This window comes from Maylandia zebra, linkage group LG2, assembly GCF_041146795.1.
Source record: "Maylandia zebra isolate NMK-2024a linkage group LG2, Mzebra_GT3a, whole genome shotgun sequence".
Taxonomy (NCBI): Eukaryota; Metazoa; Chordata; class Actinopteri; order Cichliformes; family Cichlidae; genus Maylandia; species Maylandia zebra.
In genome coordinates, this window is record NC_135168.1 from 34,036,765 (window position 1) to 34,056,608 (window position 19,844).

A 19,844-nucleotide genomic window follows, 5' to 3' on the forward strand; every position below is an offset into this window, starting at 1 on the left:
AAATTAAAGCTGTGACTTGGCACTTTAATGCAATATCCATTATTTCATTTCAAAATGAATGTACAATTGAAGGCGTTAGTGGACTGGTTGGGACTTAACACACAGCAAGCACAGTGTCCACAAAGGCATATCCACACACCAATTAAGACAAAGAAATACCACTAACAATCTAATAATAGTTGTCAATAACCTCAGCAATAGATTAAGCAAGGACTTTATTGCTTTGGCATTAACATATTTAAAATGCCAGCCGCCTTGTGTGAGTCCAGTGGATTTATGCTGACATCCCCAGTCGGATTAAATGTGATGTTTCAGGGTAAAATACAGCCTTGGTGAAAGGAAGAGGAGAAAGTCAGGGGAGGCCAGGCTCACACTGCATGTGTACGACATCTTAATTGCATCAATGATTATCCCTCCACATTTACGCTTTCCCTACTCATATTTATAGTTGTGTCCAATTTTCATTATGCTCTTCATTATGGAGCATAAATAACCTGCGTAAATGTGCCGGCACACTACGACACACCCTATAACATTGCCAAGTGATATCCATCTTGTCCCCCAGTGATCCAACATTACCTGGCTGAATTATGTCTATTAGCTGCATGTAGCCCCTCCCACTCCATCAAGACAGCAGTCTGCAGATGACAGCATTAACTTTTAAGGCTTTATAGCATCTTCTTTACCCAACACATACCATTAATCCGCTTAATGGCCACCATGACCCCTTTCATCGTGTTTCATAAAATAAAAATATGAATAAAGCCCATTACAGTCTCTATTGTGGAGAGTTTCAGCAATAAATCATAGTGGTTCTATTAGAAGGATTGCTTCTGTGGCAAGTCAGGTTGCCATATTAAATCATCAGTGCTGTTTGCGTTATTATTTTTGCATGTTATAATGCCTAAATCGGAAAAGTGTAACTTTCTATTTAAATCTCTTTCCGGCCTTCAGTTGTTAGTCTGAGGACTAATACTGTATTTAGTGTTTTTTACCTCTCTCAACTTTCAGATTTTTTGCTTGCATAAGAAAGCTTTTTCTTTACATCCAATGAAGCAAAAGATGCTAAATCTGAATTACACTGAAATTTTAATCATGTAAAAAAAAAAAAAAAAACAAAAAACAAAACATGTTATGTGATATTTTTTTACTACAAACTTTTGGCAAATTTCTGAATCTTCCATTAAATTTTGGATCAAATTAGGAAATTTTAAAAGCTGCTTTAATTAATTTTTTTTTACATAACAATACATGTAATGACTATGTCCTTATCAAAGAATACTTCCCAGTTCATCATTTTAAATCCATATATAACTACAGTGCATAACGCATTCATTAGACCACCACCCACTGTAAGCTGCACTAAATTAGCACGAGTAATTACCAGAATCTATTTCTGAATCAGTTTCTCTAATGGTTAATCCATCAGTATGTTTACGCTCTTTAACTGAAATTATTTTTAATGCTAAAGTACATTATTTCTGATATTTAGAAACAAATCATAAAGGACTTTAAAATTACACTTATTACACTTCTGACTTCTCAGGGAAGTCCAGTGTGCTGGCTCAAACTCTAGGTATAAATATGTGGACTGCGTCACTCCATGTGAAATGTAGAGAACTCAGTGAAAAGGAAAGAGTCTGCAATAAAGCACTTTGTGATGATGGATGATCTTTGAGACAATCTGGGCAAGACTAAAAGTGTTCTCACAGTGTGGTCATGCTTTGGAGTCAATTGCTGAGACTGGTACTTATAAAAAGTGCCAAGGAAGAGGCAGAATATGAAAGCTGATCACAAACACTGAGCTGTAGATAACTGGAAGACGGTACTCTGGGCAGACAAGTACAGATTTCAACTCTTCAGTCAGCAATATTGTGTTATGTCCACAGAAAAGCTGGAGAATGTTAGATGGATTGCAAAGACAGTGAAAAAGGGGCAAGATTCCATTATGGTATAGTTATTATAGAAGCAGAATGGACACATTAGTGAAGAAGAAGGTCTACTACAACATCTTGGATCCACCAAAACTTGGAATCCCTCTTGAACCACCCATCCGACCCCTCCATCCATCCATCTTCTTCCACTTATCCGGGGCCGGGTCAGCCTTAGTAGAGAAGCCCAAGTGGCTAGGGACCTCTCTAGCCACCTTTTCTGGGGGAACACCGAAGCATTCCCAGGGCAACAAAGATATGTAATTTCTCCAGCTTGTCCTGTGGGATATGCCCAGAACACCTCACCCAGGAGGTGCATGGACAAGTAGCGGCCCTACTCGGAGCCCTTCATGAACTCCTCACCCTATCTCAAAGGAAGCGGCCAGCTATCCTCTTGCACTGAAACCGCTCTGACCAAAGTGTTCAATGACATATGTCTGAATACAGACAGTGGAAAAATGTCAGTCTTAGTTTTACTGGATCTCAGTGCAGCATTTGATACAGTTGACCACAACATATTACTCAAACGACTGGAGAACTGGACAGGTCTTTCAGGAACTGTACTAAACTGGTTCAAAACATACGTAGAAAACAGGAAATACTTTGTATCAATAGGTAACTTCACATCTGAGCAGACAAGTATCACATGTGGAGTTCCCCAAGGTTCCATCTTGGGACCCCTTCTGTTTAACATTTACATGCTCCCACTGGCACAGATTATAAACAACAACAAAATAAACTATCACAGCTATGCAGATGACACACAAATATATATCACAATGTCACCAGGAGACCGAGGCCCTGTACAGGCTCTTGGTAAATGCATTGAGGAAATCAATGACTGGTTGTGCCACAATTTTCTCCAGCTAAACAAAAACAAAACTGAGGTAATAGTCTTTGGCGCCAAAGAAAAACGATTACAGGTCACCAGAGAACTTCAATCTATACATCTAAAAACCACAAACCAGGCGAGAAATTTGGGTGTAGTGATGGATGCAGACCTAAACTTAGAAAAACACATTAAGACAATAACAAAATCAGCTTACTATCACCTCAAGAATATATCAAGGATATAAGATCTGATGTCTCAACAGGACCTGGAAAAACTAGTCCATGCATTCATCTTTAGTAGGCTTGATTACTGTAACAGCATCTTTACAGGTCTACCTAAAAAATCAGTCAGACAACTACAGCTCATTCAGAACTCTGCTGCTCGAGTCCTCACTAAGACCAAAAAAGTGGACCACATCAGTCCAGCTCTGAGGTCCTTACACTGGCTGCCTGTCCGTCAGAGGATAGACTTTAAAGTTCTGATGCTGGCCTATAAAGCTCTGAATGGTTTAGGACCAAAATACATCAGTGACCTCCTGACCCAGTATGAACCATCCAGATCCCTCAGGTCATCTGGATCCGGTCTTTTATCAGTTCCCAGAGTCAGAACCAGACACGGAGAAGCTGCATTCAGCTTTTATGCTCCTTATATCTGGAACAAACTCCCAGAAAGCCTCAGATCAGCTGAAACACTCAGTTTATTTAAATCCAGGTTGAAGACTCACCTGTTCTCAGCTGCATTTGAATAAAGCACCAAATCCACACTTTAAGCTTAAATTTCAAAACTTACATTTAACTACTGATTTTATCTACTGTTCTGATTTTATCTGTTTTGATTTTATATACTGTTGTTTGTTTGTTTGTTTGTTTGTTTGTTTGTTTGTTTGTTTGTTTGTTTGTTTGTTTGTTTGTTTGTTTGTTTGTTAATTAGTTAGTTAGTTTATTTGCTTGATTTAATCAATTTTAAATCATGCTTTTTATTTGTTCTTGTTTCTAATGTCTCTGTAAAGCACTTTGAATCACCTTGTTGTTGAATTGTGCTATACAAATAAACTTGCCTTGCCTTGCCTTGCCTTGAGGAAGCTCCTTTCTGTCACTTGTATCTGCAATCTTGTTCTTTCTTCACTTCACCCTTTTCAGCTGCGAACCATGGCCTCAGACTTGGAGGTGCTGATTCTCATTCCTGTCACTTCCCACTCACCTGCAAACCGCTCCAGTACAAACTGGAGGCCATCGTTTAACGAAGCCAACTGAACCACATCATTTGCGAAAAGCAGACATGAGATTCTGAGACTACCGAAGTGCAAGCCTCTACCACTTGGCTACACCTAGAAACTCTGTCCATAAAAACTATGAACATTCTGAAGTAAAACTGATTAATTGTGGGTTTAACAAGACAATGACCCCAAGCAAATTTCAACGCTGTGCAGAGACTGTTTGACCGAGAAAAGGGAATGTGGAGTACTAGAACTGATGGACTGGCCATGTCTGGGCTTAAATCAAAGTGATTTGGGATTTAGTGAAATCAAAGGCACAAGAATTTAATTCCAATCAGCTCTCTGGGAACAGCTAGAAGAGCATTAGTTATGCAGCCTAACTTTATATTTCAGTGGTGGTTTACGTGCTACAGAGAATACTGTGAAAAACTGTTGCTTTCCCCGTGGTGCACCTGAATGAAAGTTCCCTCTATAAATGCATTACCTCAAGTAACTGCCCCCTACAATCCAAATGTCTAAAAGTACAAACAAAAGGAGTAGATGTCTCTCCACCCACTTACTGTTAAAATAACAACTCTGACAAAAATAACAAGTAGTGAACATGTAGGTGGGTTGTTGTTTTTTTGGGGTTTTTTTGCTGTTCACTCACAAAGACTTTCAGAAGTGTTTCTGGAACTCTCTTTACTTTTACTAGACAATCTTGGCTGCTTTAAAGAAGTGCAGAGTGGGGGCCCTAAGGTTCAGTAATTGGTTTTTGATCTTGTCAATCACACAGAGGGAATTCTCTGATAGTGTATGTAACATTGCATTGTTGAATTATTTCTACAAAGTAGCACATTTCTTTGAAGTTAACCAATCAGTTTACAGACCTGTCGCTAGCTAATTACGCAGCCATCAATCATCCATTATCTTCTGCTTATCCAAAATTGTCTTCCAGTGGCAGTAGGCTAAGCAGGGCACTCCAGATGTCCTCCTCCCCAGCAGCAATTTCCAGCTGCTCCTGGAAGAAGCCCAAGGCATGCCCAAACCAGATAAGATATATAATCTCTCCAGTAGCTTCTGGAGATACCCGGAGGTCTCTTCCAAGTTGGACTTGCCTGGTAAACCTCCATAGGGAAGCGCCCAGGAGGCATCTTATCCAGATGCCCGAAACGCCTCAACTGGCTCCTTTCAACACAAAGGAGCAGCAGGTCTACTCCCAGCTCTCTCCAGATGTCACCCTATCTCTGTGGAAGAAAGTCATCTCAGCCACTTTGCAATCGAGGCTACAACACCCACATCACTGCTGACACCTCACCAACGAAGCAAGTTACTTAATTAGCTCATATATTACACCATGTATTTATGTTCACCCAATAAAAAGCTGCAATTAAAGAACCATACATTTTAGGCGATAGAGGACCTTAAAAAACAAAACAGAAAAACGGGCCTGCTATATCATTGGTTTTTTGTTATTTTACACCGGTGATGTGTTTTTATCTTTTAATCACATAGCCACAAAATGTGTTTAAAATTACATCAATAAAAAATAAAGTGTCAGCATTTAAGGTGTTCTGTGAAGTTTTTCTGTAGATAAAAGCTGTTTTGATTGTGTGTAGCACTCAGTGCATTTCTTTCCTCGTGAAACATTTCCAAAGCTAATTTCTCTTAAAGTTGAATCCCACTTTTTTTTCTTTATCACTTTGCTCTTTGGCTTGGTTTTCACATTACTGTGCAGCTGCTGTGCAATAGTGTGAAACCACTTGGTGTACTTTTCATCAGAATTCCACTGTATATTTATGTGCATGCATAAGACAAAAAAAGAAACACAAAGTAAATATTTGAGACTAAAACTGCTCTACAGCTCAACTGGAGATCAAACACTCTTTGAAGATCTTTCTGTTTGCATGTTTTTGGTTTTGGTTCTTGTTTTTGTAAATGTAACAATAGGTAAAATGATCATTTCATTTTCGCACTGGCTGAAAAGTTCTGCTTCTTGAAATTCGTACAATTAACTCTTGGTTTAATCACCAGAGACCCTTCAAATGTAGCGCTGAGTTAAAAAGGAAGCCCTTTAACCTCATCCAAAGGCATAACTGCCAGACTCTATTAGCAATGTCTATATTTTATTATATTTGCGGTCCAGCATGCAGAATCTGCATTCAGAACGGCTCACATCTCGAGGCAACCATCTTCTGAGCCAGGGCAAAGGCCAAGAAAGGTGATCATGCTTGTGCGTGTGTGTATAGTGGAAATATTGAGTGGATGAGAAACTAAGGTCCAGATAGTGTTGAATTTATGAGCAACCCCTGCCTGGATAAAATTAAGTATGCTTGTGTGCTTTCAACAAAACTAAAAACAGAGTCTTCTGCTTCACCTTTCTCCATTCCCACCCTGCCTTCTGTTTCTTGAAATTCTTCTTTGTGGAGACCTCTGCTTCCACTTCAAAGAATTATCTGTTTTCTTTCTTCTTCTTTAACCCTGGCTTTAAGAAGGGGAAAAAAAACAACTTCCATTAATGAGTAACAACCCTTGTGATTGAGCGTCACATATAATTTGTTGTTTGGGTAATACAAACCAGTTTGTGGTAGGACACAGTAATGATAAATGGAATTATCCTTAACAAAAACGCTATCACTGGCGGTGGTACAAAGGCCTTTCAGTAAATTCTCAATTTGAGGATCTAACACTGCCCTTGAATTGTTTAGGCACAACTGGGACTGGTGGAGGAATTAATTTCAGATATTACCAAACAGCAGGGTACACAGCTCCCAGGGCACCGCAGACAAAATCTTTCATCCCTGTTAAAAAAAAAAATTGAATGGGGATTTAAGGAGAACACAGATAATTCAATCTTTATCAGCGGCAAGCCACAATGAAATGTTAAGTTTCCATGGGATCCTCTTACCTCAAAGGAGGACTCCGGAATGAAAGTACAACACATCTGAAGCATCTCCCTCCTGCTCTTGAGCAAAAGAGTAAAACACATGCACAGACACACACACACACACATTCTCTCTGAGACACAAACACAGAACATAAAAGGTTCTCATCAACATATCAAAGCTCGTACTTCCTGTTCAACATGCTATATGCGAACCCAGTGGATGCCAACGAGTCAACGTAGCTACACATCATTTTATATATATATAATATATATGTGTGTGTTGCACTGACAGCTCCTGCAAAAGCAGACAGTAACAGATCGAGATAACTCTCAAGTGTCAGATATACATGCACATACACACAAACGTGGACATGTTTGGCATTCTGCTATGTAAGCAACCACCTCTCTATCTCTTTCTCCCTCTCTTTCTTCCTATCTCTCTCAGCCACATATGTGAGAGAAAGTTTTAAAGGAAGAGATAGAGAAAGGAGTGAAACGAACAACTCTGGCTTAGTAATGTCAACTCAAACTCCACGAGATACCCAATAACGGCACATAGATACTCTTGCAGAAAAGCTCCACTCCAGCATTAAAGTTGTCAACACATACTAATCCACCAGTTTGGAGACTGTTACAATGGGTCAATATGCAATTTGAGGCAGGTTGACAGAGAACATTGGATTGATTGATTTTGACCTTTTCCTTTTTTTTTTTTTTTCTTTTTTTTTTTTTGGCCTGTCCCGTTTGGCTCTTTTGCCATCAGAATTGTTGTCTAAAGGCAAAGAAAGATGCCCAACGGATTTACTTTACCAAACTGACCATCCCAGCCTTGCCGTAATGGTCCATTTGATTCACCTTTTATTGTTTATTTTATTTTCACTTACTGAATACGGGACAGACTTGACTGGGGGAAAGAAGGGGAGAAAGAAAGAGGGAAAGAGAAACAGCTGAGAAGAGGGACGGGGGAGAAGGGCAAAAGACAAAAACCAACAGAACGGGCAGAGAAAAAAAAATGCATATATCAATCACCTGGATCACCTGCTGAGAAAGAAAAAAGAAAGCAAGCAGAAGAGAACAAGAGTAATAGAATAAACAACATCACAATGATATATGGGAATATGACAGTAAATACTAAATGTTAAACATTATTGTGCAGCACATAAGATCAACAGAACACAGTGTGCTTTGAGGTAGGAGCCAAAAAGGGTGTAGTTTGTGGGTGTGATCACCAGTGTGTACACCTGTGAGCATGGACGCGCTTGTTTTTTGTTTTTTTTAAAAGGTTCCTTCATGTAATGATCTGCTAGAGGGTGTGGGGGGGCCACAGCCCCGTCCTCCAGGGCGTGAAGCAGGTGTGGAGGAGATCAAAACTCCAGACATCCAGAGGCCCCCAGAACACAAGAGACCAAGGAAGACCAACAGAGGGGCAGCTGCGCCACTGTCCCGGAAAGAGCTGAGGAGAGTCCCAGATGAGGGCTCACTCAGCAGCCGCGGAGCAGAAGCCAGGGGGAGTTGCAGTGACGCGCCCGTGAACTCCGCCGGCAGCCAGCTGCGCCTGAGTGACCGAGCCCCAGGCCGAGAGGCCGGGGGCACCCCACCTCCGAAGTGGCCCGAGCGAGCCCCAGGCTCCAGGCCCCGATAAGCGGCCGCCAAGGAGTGAGCCGGTGTGTACCTGGACGCCCATCCCCGGACACAAAGAACCACCAACGCACCGATGTCTGAGGGGGTCCGCCACTGGCAGTTTGACCTTTTCCTTGACAGTACCTGCTGTACACATTCTCTACAAAATAATGAAAAGTGTTGAAATCCTTATATCTTTAGCTTTTGCCTCTTTTCTTCTCCCAAATAAGCGCCTGTTGTTAATCCCACTCATACGTCTGGCTGGAGGTCTGCTCTCTCTGCTTTATCTTTAAGAGCAGGGGGAGACAGACTCAGGGGGGTGATACCAACCGTATCGATTTGTGCAAGCGTGCAGACACACATACACACTCTTAAACATTTTTTTAGAATCTGTGCACAACATGGCTATAATCAAAAAGCTATTCCTCCATCTAGTCGACTCCGCATAGTGATATTACTCTCAGCTACATACTAGTTCTAAACTTGGTCATTGTAAAGATTCAACAGACTCCAATGAATTTTAGTTAAAATGTGGTTAAAAGTGGAGTCCCACATGATGGACTCTACTGACTTTTGTTGATCTTTTTACTTCAAACTTGTGGCTTTGCTTCAAAACAACTCTCAAAACAGCTGTTTAATGGAACACCATGAAATCTGATGCAGACTTTTATGTTTGATCCTGACAGACGTTCTGTGAAGGCTTTATGGGATCGCTAAGCTAAAGGGTAGCACAAACAAGAGGAGCCACCTTACAGGATGTTCCCTGTCTTTTTGATATTGGTTGTAATGACACTAGATAATGGGCATTATATGGGGCTAATCAGCAAGCTAAACTGCAAAAGACAGACATATGCTAATGTCACTAGCCTCACACTAACATGGCCGTAAACATAAGACAGATGCGACCTCAAAACTGGTTCCGAATGCTGTAAGCACCAAAAACATAGAAACTGCACCCCGCCAATCCCTAGCTGAAGTGACCCCCCTGTTTTGTTGAGAAATGTGAGAGATCAAACACATTTCAAGCTGATGCTACCTCTTATTGGGGCATTGAAGGGTATAATACCCGTTTGGGAGGGTCACAATTCAAAAAGTCACAACATCCTTTTCCCTTCAGATTGGATGAGGGGAGAAAAAATCCCTTCAGAGAAGAAGCAGAAGCTCCCATATCAATCCATCAAACCAAAAAGTAGTAAAATGGCACTCCTAAATGAAATTCTCTTGTCTTGCGCTGAGCTCAACTTGAAAAGGCCAGTCACATGAGGGTTTAAATAGATATCTATTTTCTGGGCTGAAAATCAAACTGGCCATCATTCTGTCCTGCATCACCTATCTCTTGGGGGCTTGTCACATTTATAACATGTAGCCATTTTCTCAGCTGTCAAACCATGCTCTTACCAAGCTCGGTCCCCCAACCCATGCTGTCAGCTCCTAAATCTAATCGACTCAAACGTCTGTGTGCGCACAAGTATAGTTTTTGAGAAATGTCTTTGGAATTGGAAGGGGATTCATTTCTTTTTTAAATTTTTTAATATTCCGTGTGAGTGTGTGCACTTAAATGTGTGTAATATAAGGATCTGGACAAAGGTGGCATAGCAAAGTAGGTCATGACAGAGGTTAGTACTGCATTAGCAACTGTCACCGGCACGACATGAGAGTTCAGACACCAGGGCAGCCCTCACCCTCTCACTCACAGTATAGACACACACACACACTCTAACCAAGGATTTTTGAAACTCTGTGGCGTTCTGTCATGGATCTGAGCCAGCAGGCCGTGACACACATGGAGGGCAGTGTCTGGAACAGGAGGACGTGTCCAGTCTGTCTTTTGTGTGTCTGCACACACATGCATGACACAGTGTTTGGATATGACGGGGGCTTTTGACCTGCCAGAATCCAAACTCTTTGCCCTTGCCAAACTTTTTTTTTTTGGACACTTATTTGATGTTTTCCTTATTTGGCCTGGAGTCGTTTTAAATAGAAGTTGCTCAATATTCAAAGATTTGCTCCATTAAAGCACAGATGAATCCTCGCGAAAGGCTTTGCATCAGTATCTGCTTCTCAGGGTTGACTTATGGAAATCTCTCTCATTACTTCTGCCTTATATGGTTCAAAATCTCACATAAAAATATAATGATCCGAGCTGTTTCTGTTGTCTGCTGTGTCAGTCAACGATTTTTTAATGTTCTAAGTCTCTTCAGTTTCCATCCTCAGAAAGTCTGGGATAATTATGGGAGTAAAAAGGCTCCCTATCAGAGCAGATTAACAACATCTCACTAGCCTGAACTCCTCACTCCCTTTTATCTCCTCAAACACAGTAGAAGAGAAGAGGAGTTACGTAATTCCCACCTTAGGGACCCAGCCGACTTTCCACCCAACTTTTGTCTGTCTCTGCATGTCTAGGGCATCTGCTAGTTCTAAGCTGTTTGATGTGCATGTTTGAAGCAGCCATGCGATCGGGGAGGAAAGGATGTGTCTGTTGTTCGCAGCTCTTGCCGCTTTGCTCTGTTCCCTCAAGGAACGAGTTTCAAAGCATGGCAAAGTTGGACCTTTCCTGGTTCTGCATTTAACACCTTCTCGATTCGCAGAGCTAAGGTGCTGTATAGCTTCCCTCCTTACCCACTGTTTAAGGATTCCTCAAAAGACCCTCCCTTGTCATTTAGTTATAACGTCTCTTTTGTCAAAATCTGTTTCAAATTATTTCTGAGGTCCCTAAAAGCCATGTTAGCACACAGAGCCCTTAATGTGAGGTTATTTTACTGATTAAAAGAATATTAGATCATGTCAGCCATGAAAAAAAATTAATTACATATTCAAAATGGTAAAAACCGACAAGATTTTTTCTGTCTACTCATTAGAAACAGCTTTCATTCCCCTTGTGGAAAATAAATGAACAACAAGTTGAACTTTGGGTTAATTAGTCTCTGGCAGTTGGTGAAAAACATGTAGAAGAATTTCAAGGCTGTAGCTGTCTTGCTTGTTTCTATTAAAACAAGTATAGGCCATATGAATCAGCGGTCAAATGTGAGCATAACCTGTGTTTGTGCAGTGTAAATTAAATTATAACATTTCTACCGCGCAAACAGTTCTTAATCTTGCTTTTCCCTTGTTTGACAGTACAATAGCTAATAAGAGATCATTCCTGTTTTTATAATTTCCTTAAGGAGCTCCCGCTCCTTCTGCTATTCATAAGGGAAAAGCAGCACAGAACTCCTTTAAATAAAAATAACCAAAGCAAAAACGAAATCTTTGATTGAACACGTGTGCTTTCAGGATAAAAACTAATTACCAGCATCAGATTTACCTAACATGAATCAATTAGATATACACAGAGAAGAAATACTAAGACTTATGGATGCTCTCTTGAGTGGAATGAGAAATCACTGCACATTAAATAACATGATTAAGCATCTTTTGCAGGATTGATCTATGGAGAAACATTAATAGAGGACAAATTCTGCTTCGGTTGTCACTGTTGTATTTGTTGTGTTTGTGTATGCTTTTGGACTATAGCATTAATAACATAAGCATAAATGCCCATGGCCCATTAGAGCTGGAAACATAGTCTATAAATCTGTCTTTGGAACTGAAAAAGAATAGTTACAAAAGGCTTAAATAAGTAACAATGTTACAAAGAAAAATTGTACAGATATTGCTGTTAAGAATATTTATTTATTTTAACAAGACAAGACGTGAATGAAACAGTGTCGGAAGTGCTACCAGGTATCTTTTATTCATAAATCCCATTTTACATTGTACATTTAGGCACTTTATTGCTAGCAGCCTATCACAAAAATACATAAATTGTTCCCATTTCTTTAAAATAAAAAAGGTATCGCGTAAAGCAGGCAAAGTGATTCCTAAAACTCGGCAATGCCAACACTCTCAGTCATGGATTGGCTGCCCCAGAACCTGGACATCAACATAATTGAAGCAGTGTGGGTTCCTCTTGACAGAAAACGGAACAAAAGACAGCCAACAACCAAAGAAGAGCTTTGAATGTCCTTCAAGAAGCCTGGAGAACTATTCCCAAAGACTAATTAAAGAAATTATAATGTTTCCCTAAGAGTGTTCCGGCTGTGTTGAAGAATAAGGGTGGTCATACTAAATATTGACTCAATTTTTTTGTATAACCTCCTTTTCTATTTAAAAGTGTTAGATAAAAATATGAAACTACATTGTTGAAGAATGGGAGACCCCATTTTTAGATTCCTCCATTTCCAGATGCTTGTTAAAGTCCCCCACTGCTTACGCAATTGTTTCGTCAAGTTCAAAAAACACACGAAGCTTTGAAGCTGGCAGATTCCTCGGCTGCACAGAATAATTTCTGAAGGTTAATGCTCAAATAATGCTAATTCTTGAATAGAATCGGAAAACTGTATTTTAAATGTTAGGTTAACTGCAAGATAAGTAATGTAATAAAAAAAAGAAAAGATTTACATTTCACATCGCACATAGAAGAGTTCATATGATAGCATAGAAAAGCTATAAAAGAATGTAACTACCATGAATTGTAAATTGTAAATAGATTAACAGAACTAATGATGAATATATTTACTGGTTGCATGCAGTGAATGGTCAACATTTTACATTATGAGAATTATTTGTCTTTTTATGGGTCCAAGCAGTAAAGCTGTAGTAACACAAATGTAATTTGTTCATTTTGTGTTATCATTATTATTCTTCAATAAAAGCGCAACAACACTGCAAAGACCTGGAAAGATAAAAGTTTGTGACATTGTGCCAAATTCCCTCCTCAACCTAGAAACCGTAACCATAGCAGGTACTATAATAACCAGGTTCATGCTTTTAGCAGTCATCTTATTAACATCTGCATCTCTTTGCAAGTTTTTCTAGTGTCCTTTTAAAAATACATTTTCTGAGTCCACATCATCTACAGCATTTGCTGAGTGTAAGTTGTTTAAGAAAATGTCAGCAAGCTATTAATCCACATGTCCACAACATCTAGAAATGTGACTACATTTCTAATTCATAATTAGTTTCAAAAAATAAATTTGTACAAAATTTGATAGGAGTATTTTATCATTTAGAGTATATATATATATATATATATATATATATATATATATATATATATATATATATATATATATATATATATATATATTATTATTATAAATGTCATACATTTATATTTGTAGTCAGTGTATATACACATATATATCTATATATATCTATATATATATATATAGATATATATATATAAAACACCCAGCACGCCCCTGCGGGCGGTTTATCCTTCAAGCTCGGGTCCTCTACCAGAGGCCTGGGAGCTTGAGGGTCCTGCGCAGTATCTTAGCTGTTCCCAGGACTGCGCTCTTCTGGACAGAGATCTCCGATGTTATTCCCGGGATCTGCTGGAGCCACTCGCCTATCTTGGGAGTCACCGCACCTAGTGCTCCGATTACCACGGGGACCACCGTTACCTTCACCCTCCACATCCTCTCGAGCTCTTCTCTGAGCCCTTGGTATTTCTCCAGCTTCTCGTGTTCCTTCTTCCTGATATTGCTGTCATTCGGAACCGCTACATCGATCACTACAGCCGTCTTCTTCTGTTTGTCTACCACCACTATGTCCGGTTGGTTAGCCACCACCATTTTGTCCGTCTGTATCTGGAAGTCCCACAGGATCTTAGCTCGGTCATTCTCCACCACCCTTGGGGGCATCTCCCATTTAGACCTCGGGACTTCCAGGTTATACTCGGCACAGATGTTCCTGTACACTATGCCGGCCACTTGGTTATGGCGTTCCATGTATGCCTTGCCTGCTAGCATCTTGCACCCTGCTGTTATGTGCTGGATTGTCTCTGGGGCATCTTTACACAGCCTGCACCTGGGGTCTTGCCTGGTGTGATAGACCCCAGCCTCTATGGATCTTGTGCTCAGAGCTTGTTCTTGTGCTGCCATGATTAGTGCCTCTGTGCTGTCTTTCAGTCCAGCTTTGTCCAGCCACTGGTAGGATTTCTGGATATCAGCCACCTCCTCTATCTGCCGGTGGTACATACCGTGCAGGGGCCTGTCCTTCCATGATGGTTCCTCGTCTCCCTCCTCTTTCTTGGGTTTCTGCTGCCTGAGGTATTCACTGAGCACTCGGTCAGTTGGGGCCATCTTCCCAATGTATTCTTGGATGTTCGTTGTCTCATCCTGGACTGTGGTGCTGACACTCACCAGTCCCCGGCCCCCTTCCTTCCGCTTAGCGTACAGCCTCAGGGTGCTGGACTTGGGGTGAAACCCTCCATGCATGGTAAGGAGCTTTCTTGTCTTTATGTCAGTGGCTTCTATCTCCTCCTTTGGCCAGCCTATTACCCCAGCAGGGTACCTGATCACGGGTAGGGCGTACGTGTTGATGGCCCGGATCTTGTTCTTACCATTCAGCTGACTCCTCAGGACTTGCCTGACCCTCTGCAGGTACTTGGTGGTTGCAGCTTTTCTAGCGGCCTCTTCATGGTTCCCATTCGCCTGCGGGATCCCCAAGTACTTGTAACTGTCCTCTATGTCTGCAATGTTGCCTTCTGGTAGTTCAATCCCCTCAGTTCTGACTACCTTCCCTCTCTTTGTTACCATCCAACTACACTTCTCCAGTCCGAACGACATTCCAATGTCATTGCTGTATAGCCTGGTAGTGTGGATCAGTGAATCGATGTCTCGTTCACTCTTGGCATACAGCTTGATGTCATCCATGTACAGGAGGTGGCTGACAACTGCTCCGTTCCGTAGTCGGTATCCGTAGCCAGTCTTGTTAATGATCTCACTGAGGGGGTTCAGGCCTATGCAGAACAGCAGTGGGGACAGAGCATCTCCTTGGTAGATCCCGCACTTGATGGTGACTTGTGCTATGGGCTTGGAGTTGGCCTCTAGTGTTGTACGCCACATCCCCATTGAGTTCCTGATGAAGGCTCTTAGGGTCCCATTGATCTTGTACAATTCTAGGCATTCCAGTATCCAGCTGTGGGGCATTGAGTCATAGGCCTTCTTGTAATCAATCCAGGCAGTGCACAGGTTGGTCAGTCTGGTCTTGCAGTCTCGGCTGATTGTTCTGTCTACCAGTAGCTGGTGTTTTGCGCCTCTGGTATTCTTGCCAATTCCTTTCTGTGTCCCGCTCATGTATTGACCCATGTGCCTGTTCATCTTAGCCGATATGATGCCTGACAGGAGCTTCCATGTAGTACTGAGGCAGGTTATTGGTCGGTAGTTGGAGGGGACCGGTCCCTTCTTGGGGTCCTTGGGGATCAGGACCGTCCGGCCTTCAGTTAGCCATTCCGGGTGTCTCTCGTTAACTAGCAGCTGGTTCATTTGTGCTGCCAGACGCTCGTGGAGTGCAGTCAGCTTCTTCAGCCAGTAGGCGTGAACCATGTCGGGCCCTGGTGCTGTCCAACTCTTCATACTGGAGACCCTTTCTTGGATATCTGCCACTGTGATGGTTACTGGACCCTGTTCAGGGAGGTCGCTGTGGTCTGCCCTCAGATCCTCTAGCCACTGAGCATTGCCGTTATGGGTTGCATCCTTCTCCCATATGCTCTTCCAGTATTGCTCCGTCTCCAGCCTTGGTGGTGCTCTTCTCTTATTGTTCCCTTGCCACTGAGAGTATATATATATGTATATATATATATATACGTATATATATATATATATATATATATATATATATATATATATACATATATATATATACATATATATATATACATATATATATATACGTATATATATATACATACATATATACATATATATATATATATATATATATATACATATATATATATATATATATATATATATATATATATATATATATATATATATACATATATATATATACGTATATATATATACATACATATATATATATATATATATATATATATATATATATATATATACATATATACACACATAGAATTCAGTCATTTTTAGTTTTTAAGAGATTTCTATAATATTTGTGCGTGTGTGTGTGTCTTTTGCATTGTGATATGGGGATAAAGGCACGAATATAATACAATATAACTTTTTTCTCGACTAAATAAAAACGCCCATGTGAACTTGCATATGTACATCTGTAACTTGGACTTGAATGACGCAAACATTATTCACATGAGTCCTATGTGACAGTACCTAAAAACACCAGCAGTGGTCACTGGCAAACTTGGAAGTCCATGGCGCTTGTGATCAGAACATGGCATATGGTGTTTGTCAGTCATCCTGTTACCAGAGCAAGTAAGGACAACACACAGCAGGGGTTGAGTTGGGCATCGCTGGATGTCTGCCTTCTCAACTACATCCCGTTATTGCAGGTCCACACTCCGTTAAATGACGTAGTGCGACTGAAGAGCAGATCAGCATGCTTAGATCAGGGTTTTAATGAGAGGACCTTAGGGTTTTCCGCTGAGGCTGACAAAAGCCAGGTGGAGAGTTATTAAGGGGCAAAGGTAGCCAAGTAGAGATGTTCTCTACCAGTATAGCCCTATATGCCTAGGCCCTTTTCATCTTTAACCACCAGCTGCTCTGCTGCACTCAGGCCTCAAACACAGGTAAGGAAGTTTCTCTGTATTCCCTCAAGATTTTCACTGTTAAAATTTATGTGTATAATAACCAGGATGAAAATAAAGTGTGAGCAGAATCTATAATTCAACCCATCTACTGTGCCAAGGAGCCTGGCACAAGGCCGAGAGGGATAGAGGAGTGGCGGACCCGATAGAGTGTTCTGCCAATGCTGTAATGTCTGGCACAGGTGCATTGTTAAAGACACTGTTAAAATGATTTATTTTCAATCCAATAATCTGCAGTACATTATATGATGTCCACAAAAGGTCTATATAGTTTCTAAATGACTGCTAAATATGTTTTTCACCTTGAAACAGAAGCTGAACTTCAAACGTGCAAGAATTCCATCACAAATAGGATTTAACTAATATCACTTCTGTAATACTGGACAAATCATCTCCACTCTTGAGCACTGTAACTGCTAAGCTGGACAGCAAGGTGTGGGCTGACCTTGAGGATACACTGACAGTATCCACATTGGTGATTCTGGGGCATATTCTTTCTAGCTTTGATGGGGCCATCATAAAATCTGGCTCAACTGGGGATAAAAGTAAAGCAAACGGACTGAAAACAAAATCAATTTTCAATCTACTTCAACAGAGGCTGTGCAGAAATAACATTAGGCTCAACTTTGGGTGACTGAAATCTAAAAAAAAACTAAAAAGGAAAAAAAAATATACCTATGAAACTTAGAACATTACAAAAATATTACATTTTTGGGGGTGATTTTCTATTTAGAAAAAGATTATCACTATATGTTGCATTAGCCTTGTGAAAAACAGAGTGAAGACCAAGTGCGTCATCAAGATGTAACATTTCAAATGATCCTCTTTTCTCAAACAATGAAAATTTGGAGAATACGACAACTCTTCCACAGATCTTGTTTTTCAAATGGCATTTCCATCAAAGAATGCAGTATTAGCTTTCCCCCCCCTCTCCCTCCTTTCTAAATTTTGAGTTGGGGTATTGCCACGTGCCTCATCTTTGCAGCTATTAGGTAGAATCTCACAAGAAGTTATTAACAGAAAATGCCAGGAAAAGTCATCATTCGGCATCACTTCATGCTCTTTCACTCCTCCAAACCTTCAGGCATTATGTATTAATAACTGAATTCACTTTTACACTTTTCTTTGAAACCCAACACAATAAAAATCTGAATAGCTTTCAAATGTTTGTGTATGAAGTCCTCTTTTTTGTCCTTTGTTCAAGCGGTCTCCCTCGTATGGCCAGGGTATCATGGGCAGTGTCCATGCTGTTACTGCTGATGCTCTGCTCTCCAGGGGGGTCTTCGGTCCCCCTCAAGCATCTGTGTGGTTCCCACCTGGTGGACGCCCTCTACTTTGTGTGTGGAGAAAGGGGCTTTTTCTACAATCCGAGCCGGACCCACAAGCGTGATGTGGAACATCTGCTCGGTAAGACCACCGTTCTGCTTCTCTTTTTTTTTGACTTGTGTAAAATAAGCTCTAATTGTCCCCTTGATGGTGGGAGTTCAGAAAGGAACAGCATGACATCACCCCAAGACCCCAGTGGTGCTTTGTGTGTCTAGTCTCTGAACACAGTGTTCAAAGTTCAGACTCAGTCTAATGAAAATGCCAAATTGGATGCTAGCTGGAAGAAAAATGTTTAGGGACAACATGCTGAAAACTTTACAGAACTATATCAATGTATTGAGTCATCATTAGTGTGCAAAGCCTAACTCCAGGCTCCTCTGAGTTCAGTGGTGTAGCCAGGCTTGTGGTTTGTAGCTTTCAACATCTATGCTGTGACAAAACCAGTTGATCAAAATTGTGAAATCGCTAAATTATTCATTATGTTATTTCTAGAAACTTTTTTGGATCTTCCGCATCAAACGCTCTATTGATGTTTCGACGTTAACATTAGGGGTGTAAGCTATGATATGCCTCCGTTAGCGCTCCATCATATCTCCTCTTGAAGTACAGACTAACAAGACTAAATGGATTGGGGAGATCAGATTAACTAGCCATTAAGTCTCCATTAAAGTGTGAACAGTAAATGGTATTTTGCGGAACTGGAGATTTGCACAGCAGCATCAGGACTTAACACAGGGCTGTGGAAACTTTCTCCACTTCAAAGGGTTCCTGTCTAAAAGGGCCAGACAGGACCAGCGACTGTGGAGGGCTTTGTCGGGCCGCGACGAGCCCAAAGTGAAGAGAGGGATCGTGGAACAGTGCTGCCACAAGCCGTGCAGCATTTACCACCTGGAGGGCTACTGCGACTGACTCGCCACTTCAGGAGCACCACTCATAGCCTGTAAAAAGGTCCCGAAGTCAATTTCTGGCCTGATACTTGCTGGCTATGTCTTATCAACTGAAGGAAATAAAGCTTCCTGACCCATAACCCAAGGCTCTTCTCTGCAAAGATGTGAATTTGTGTTTTTTTTGTCGCTCATATATAGTGCAGCTGAAACATGGGCTGTGGTAGCCTTTTGCTGTACTCCAACCTGTGGCTGCAGTCCTAGAGTGCTCTCTTCTGGCTAAGGATAGACATGGCCAAAATGATCCAAATGAGAGAAAAGAAAAAAGCTCCTTATAAAGCATTTCTACACCTAGCATGTGAATAGGTCTCAAGAACGATTGGGCACAAGAAGAGTATTAAAATTTGTCTTTATTTACAGAATAAGACAGAGCTTTTCCCCATGAGATAATTACTACAACCCTAAGATTAATGAAAAAGATTAAAATTCAGTTAGCAAAATGCACCTTGGATTTTTAGCCAGTTATACTTTTGATCTCCAATTGTTAGCATCTAAGACTTTATTCCATCTTTTACCTCATTAAGTTTAAACAGTTTTTGT

General features: G+C 40.8%; 1 protein-coding gene across 1 annotated transcript; it reads left to right on the top strand.

The window, feature by feature from the left end:
* The first annotated feature begins 16,818 nt into the window (after positions 1–16,818).
* insb (preproinsulin b) lies at positions 16,819–19,396 on the top strand. Its single transcript, XM_004541140.2, has 3 exons — positions 16,819–17,016; positions 18,239–18,441; positions 19,124–19,396. Exons 2-3 carry the CDS (start codon positions 18,252–18,254, stop codon positions 19,267–19,269), a joined length of 336 nt encoding a protein of 111 aa, XP_004541197.1. The 5' UTR covers positions 16,819–17,016; positions 18,239–18,251; the 3' UTR covers positions 19,270–19,396.
* Positions 19,397–19,844: the final 448 nt, after the last annotated feature.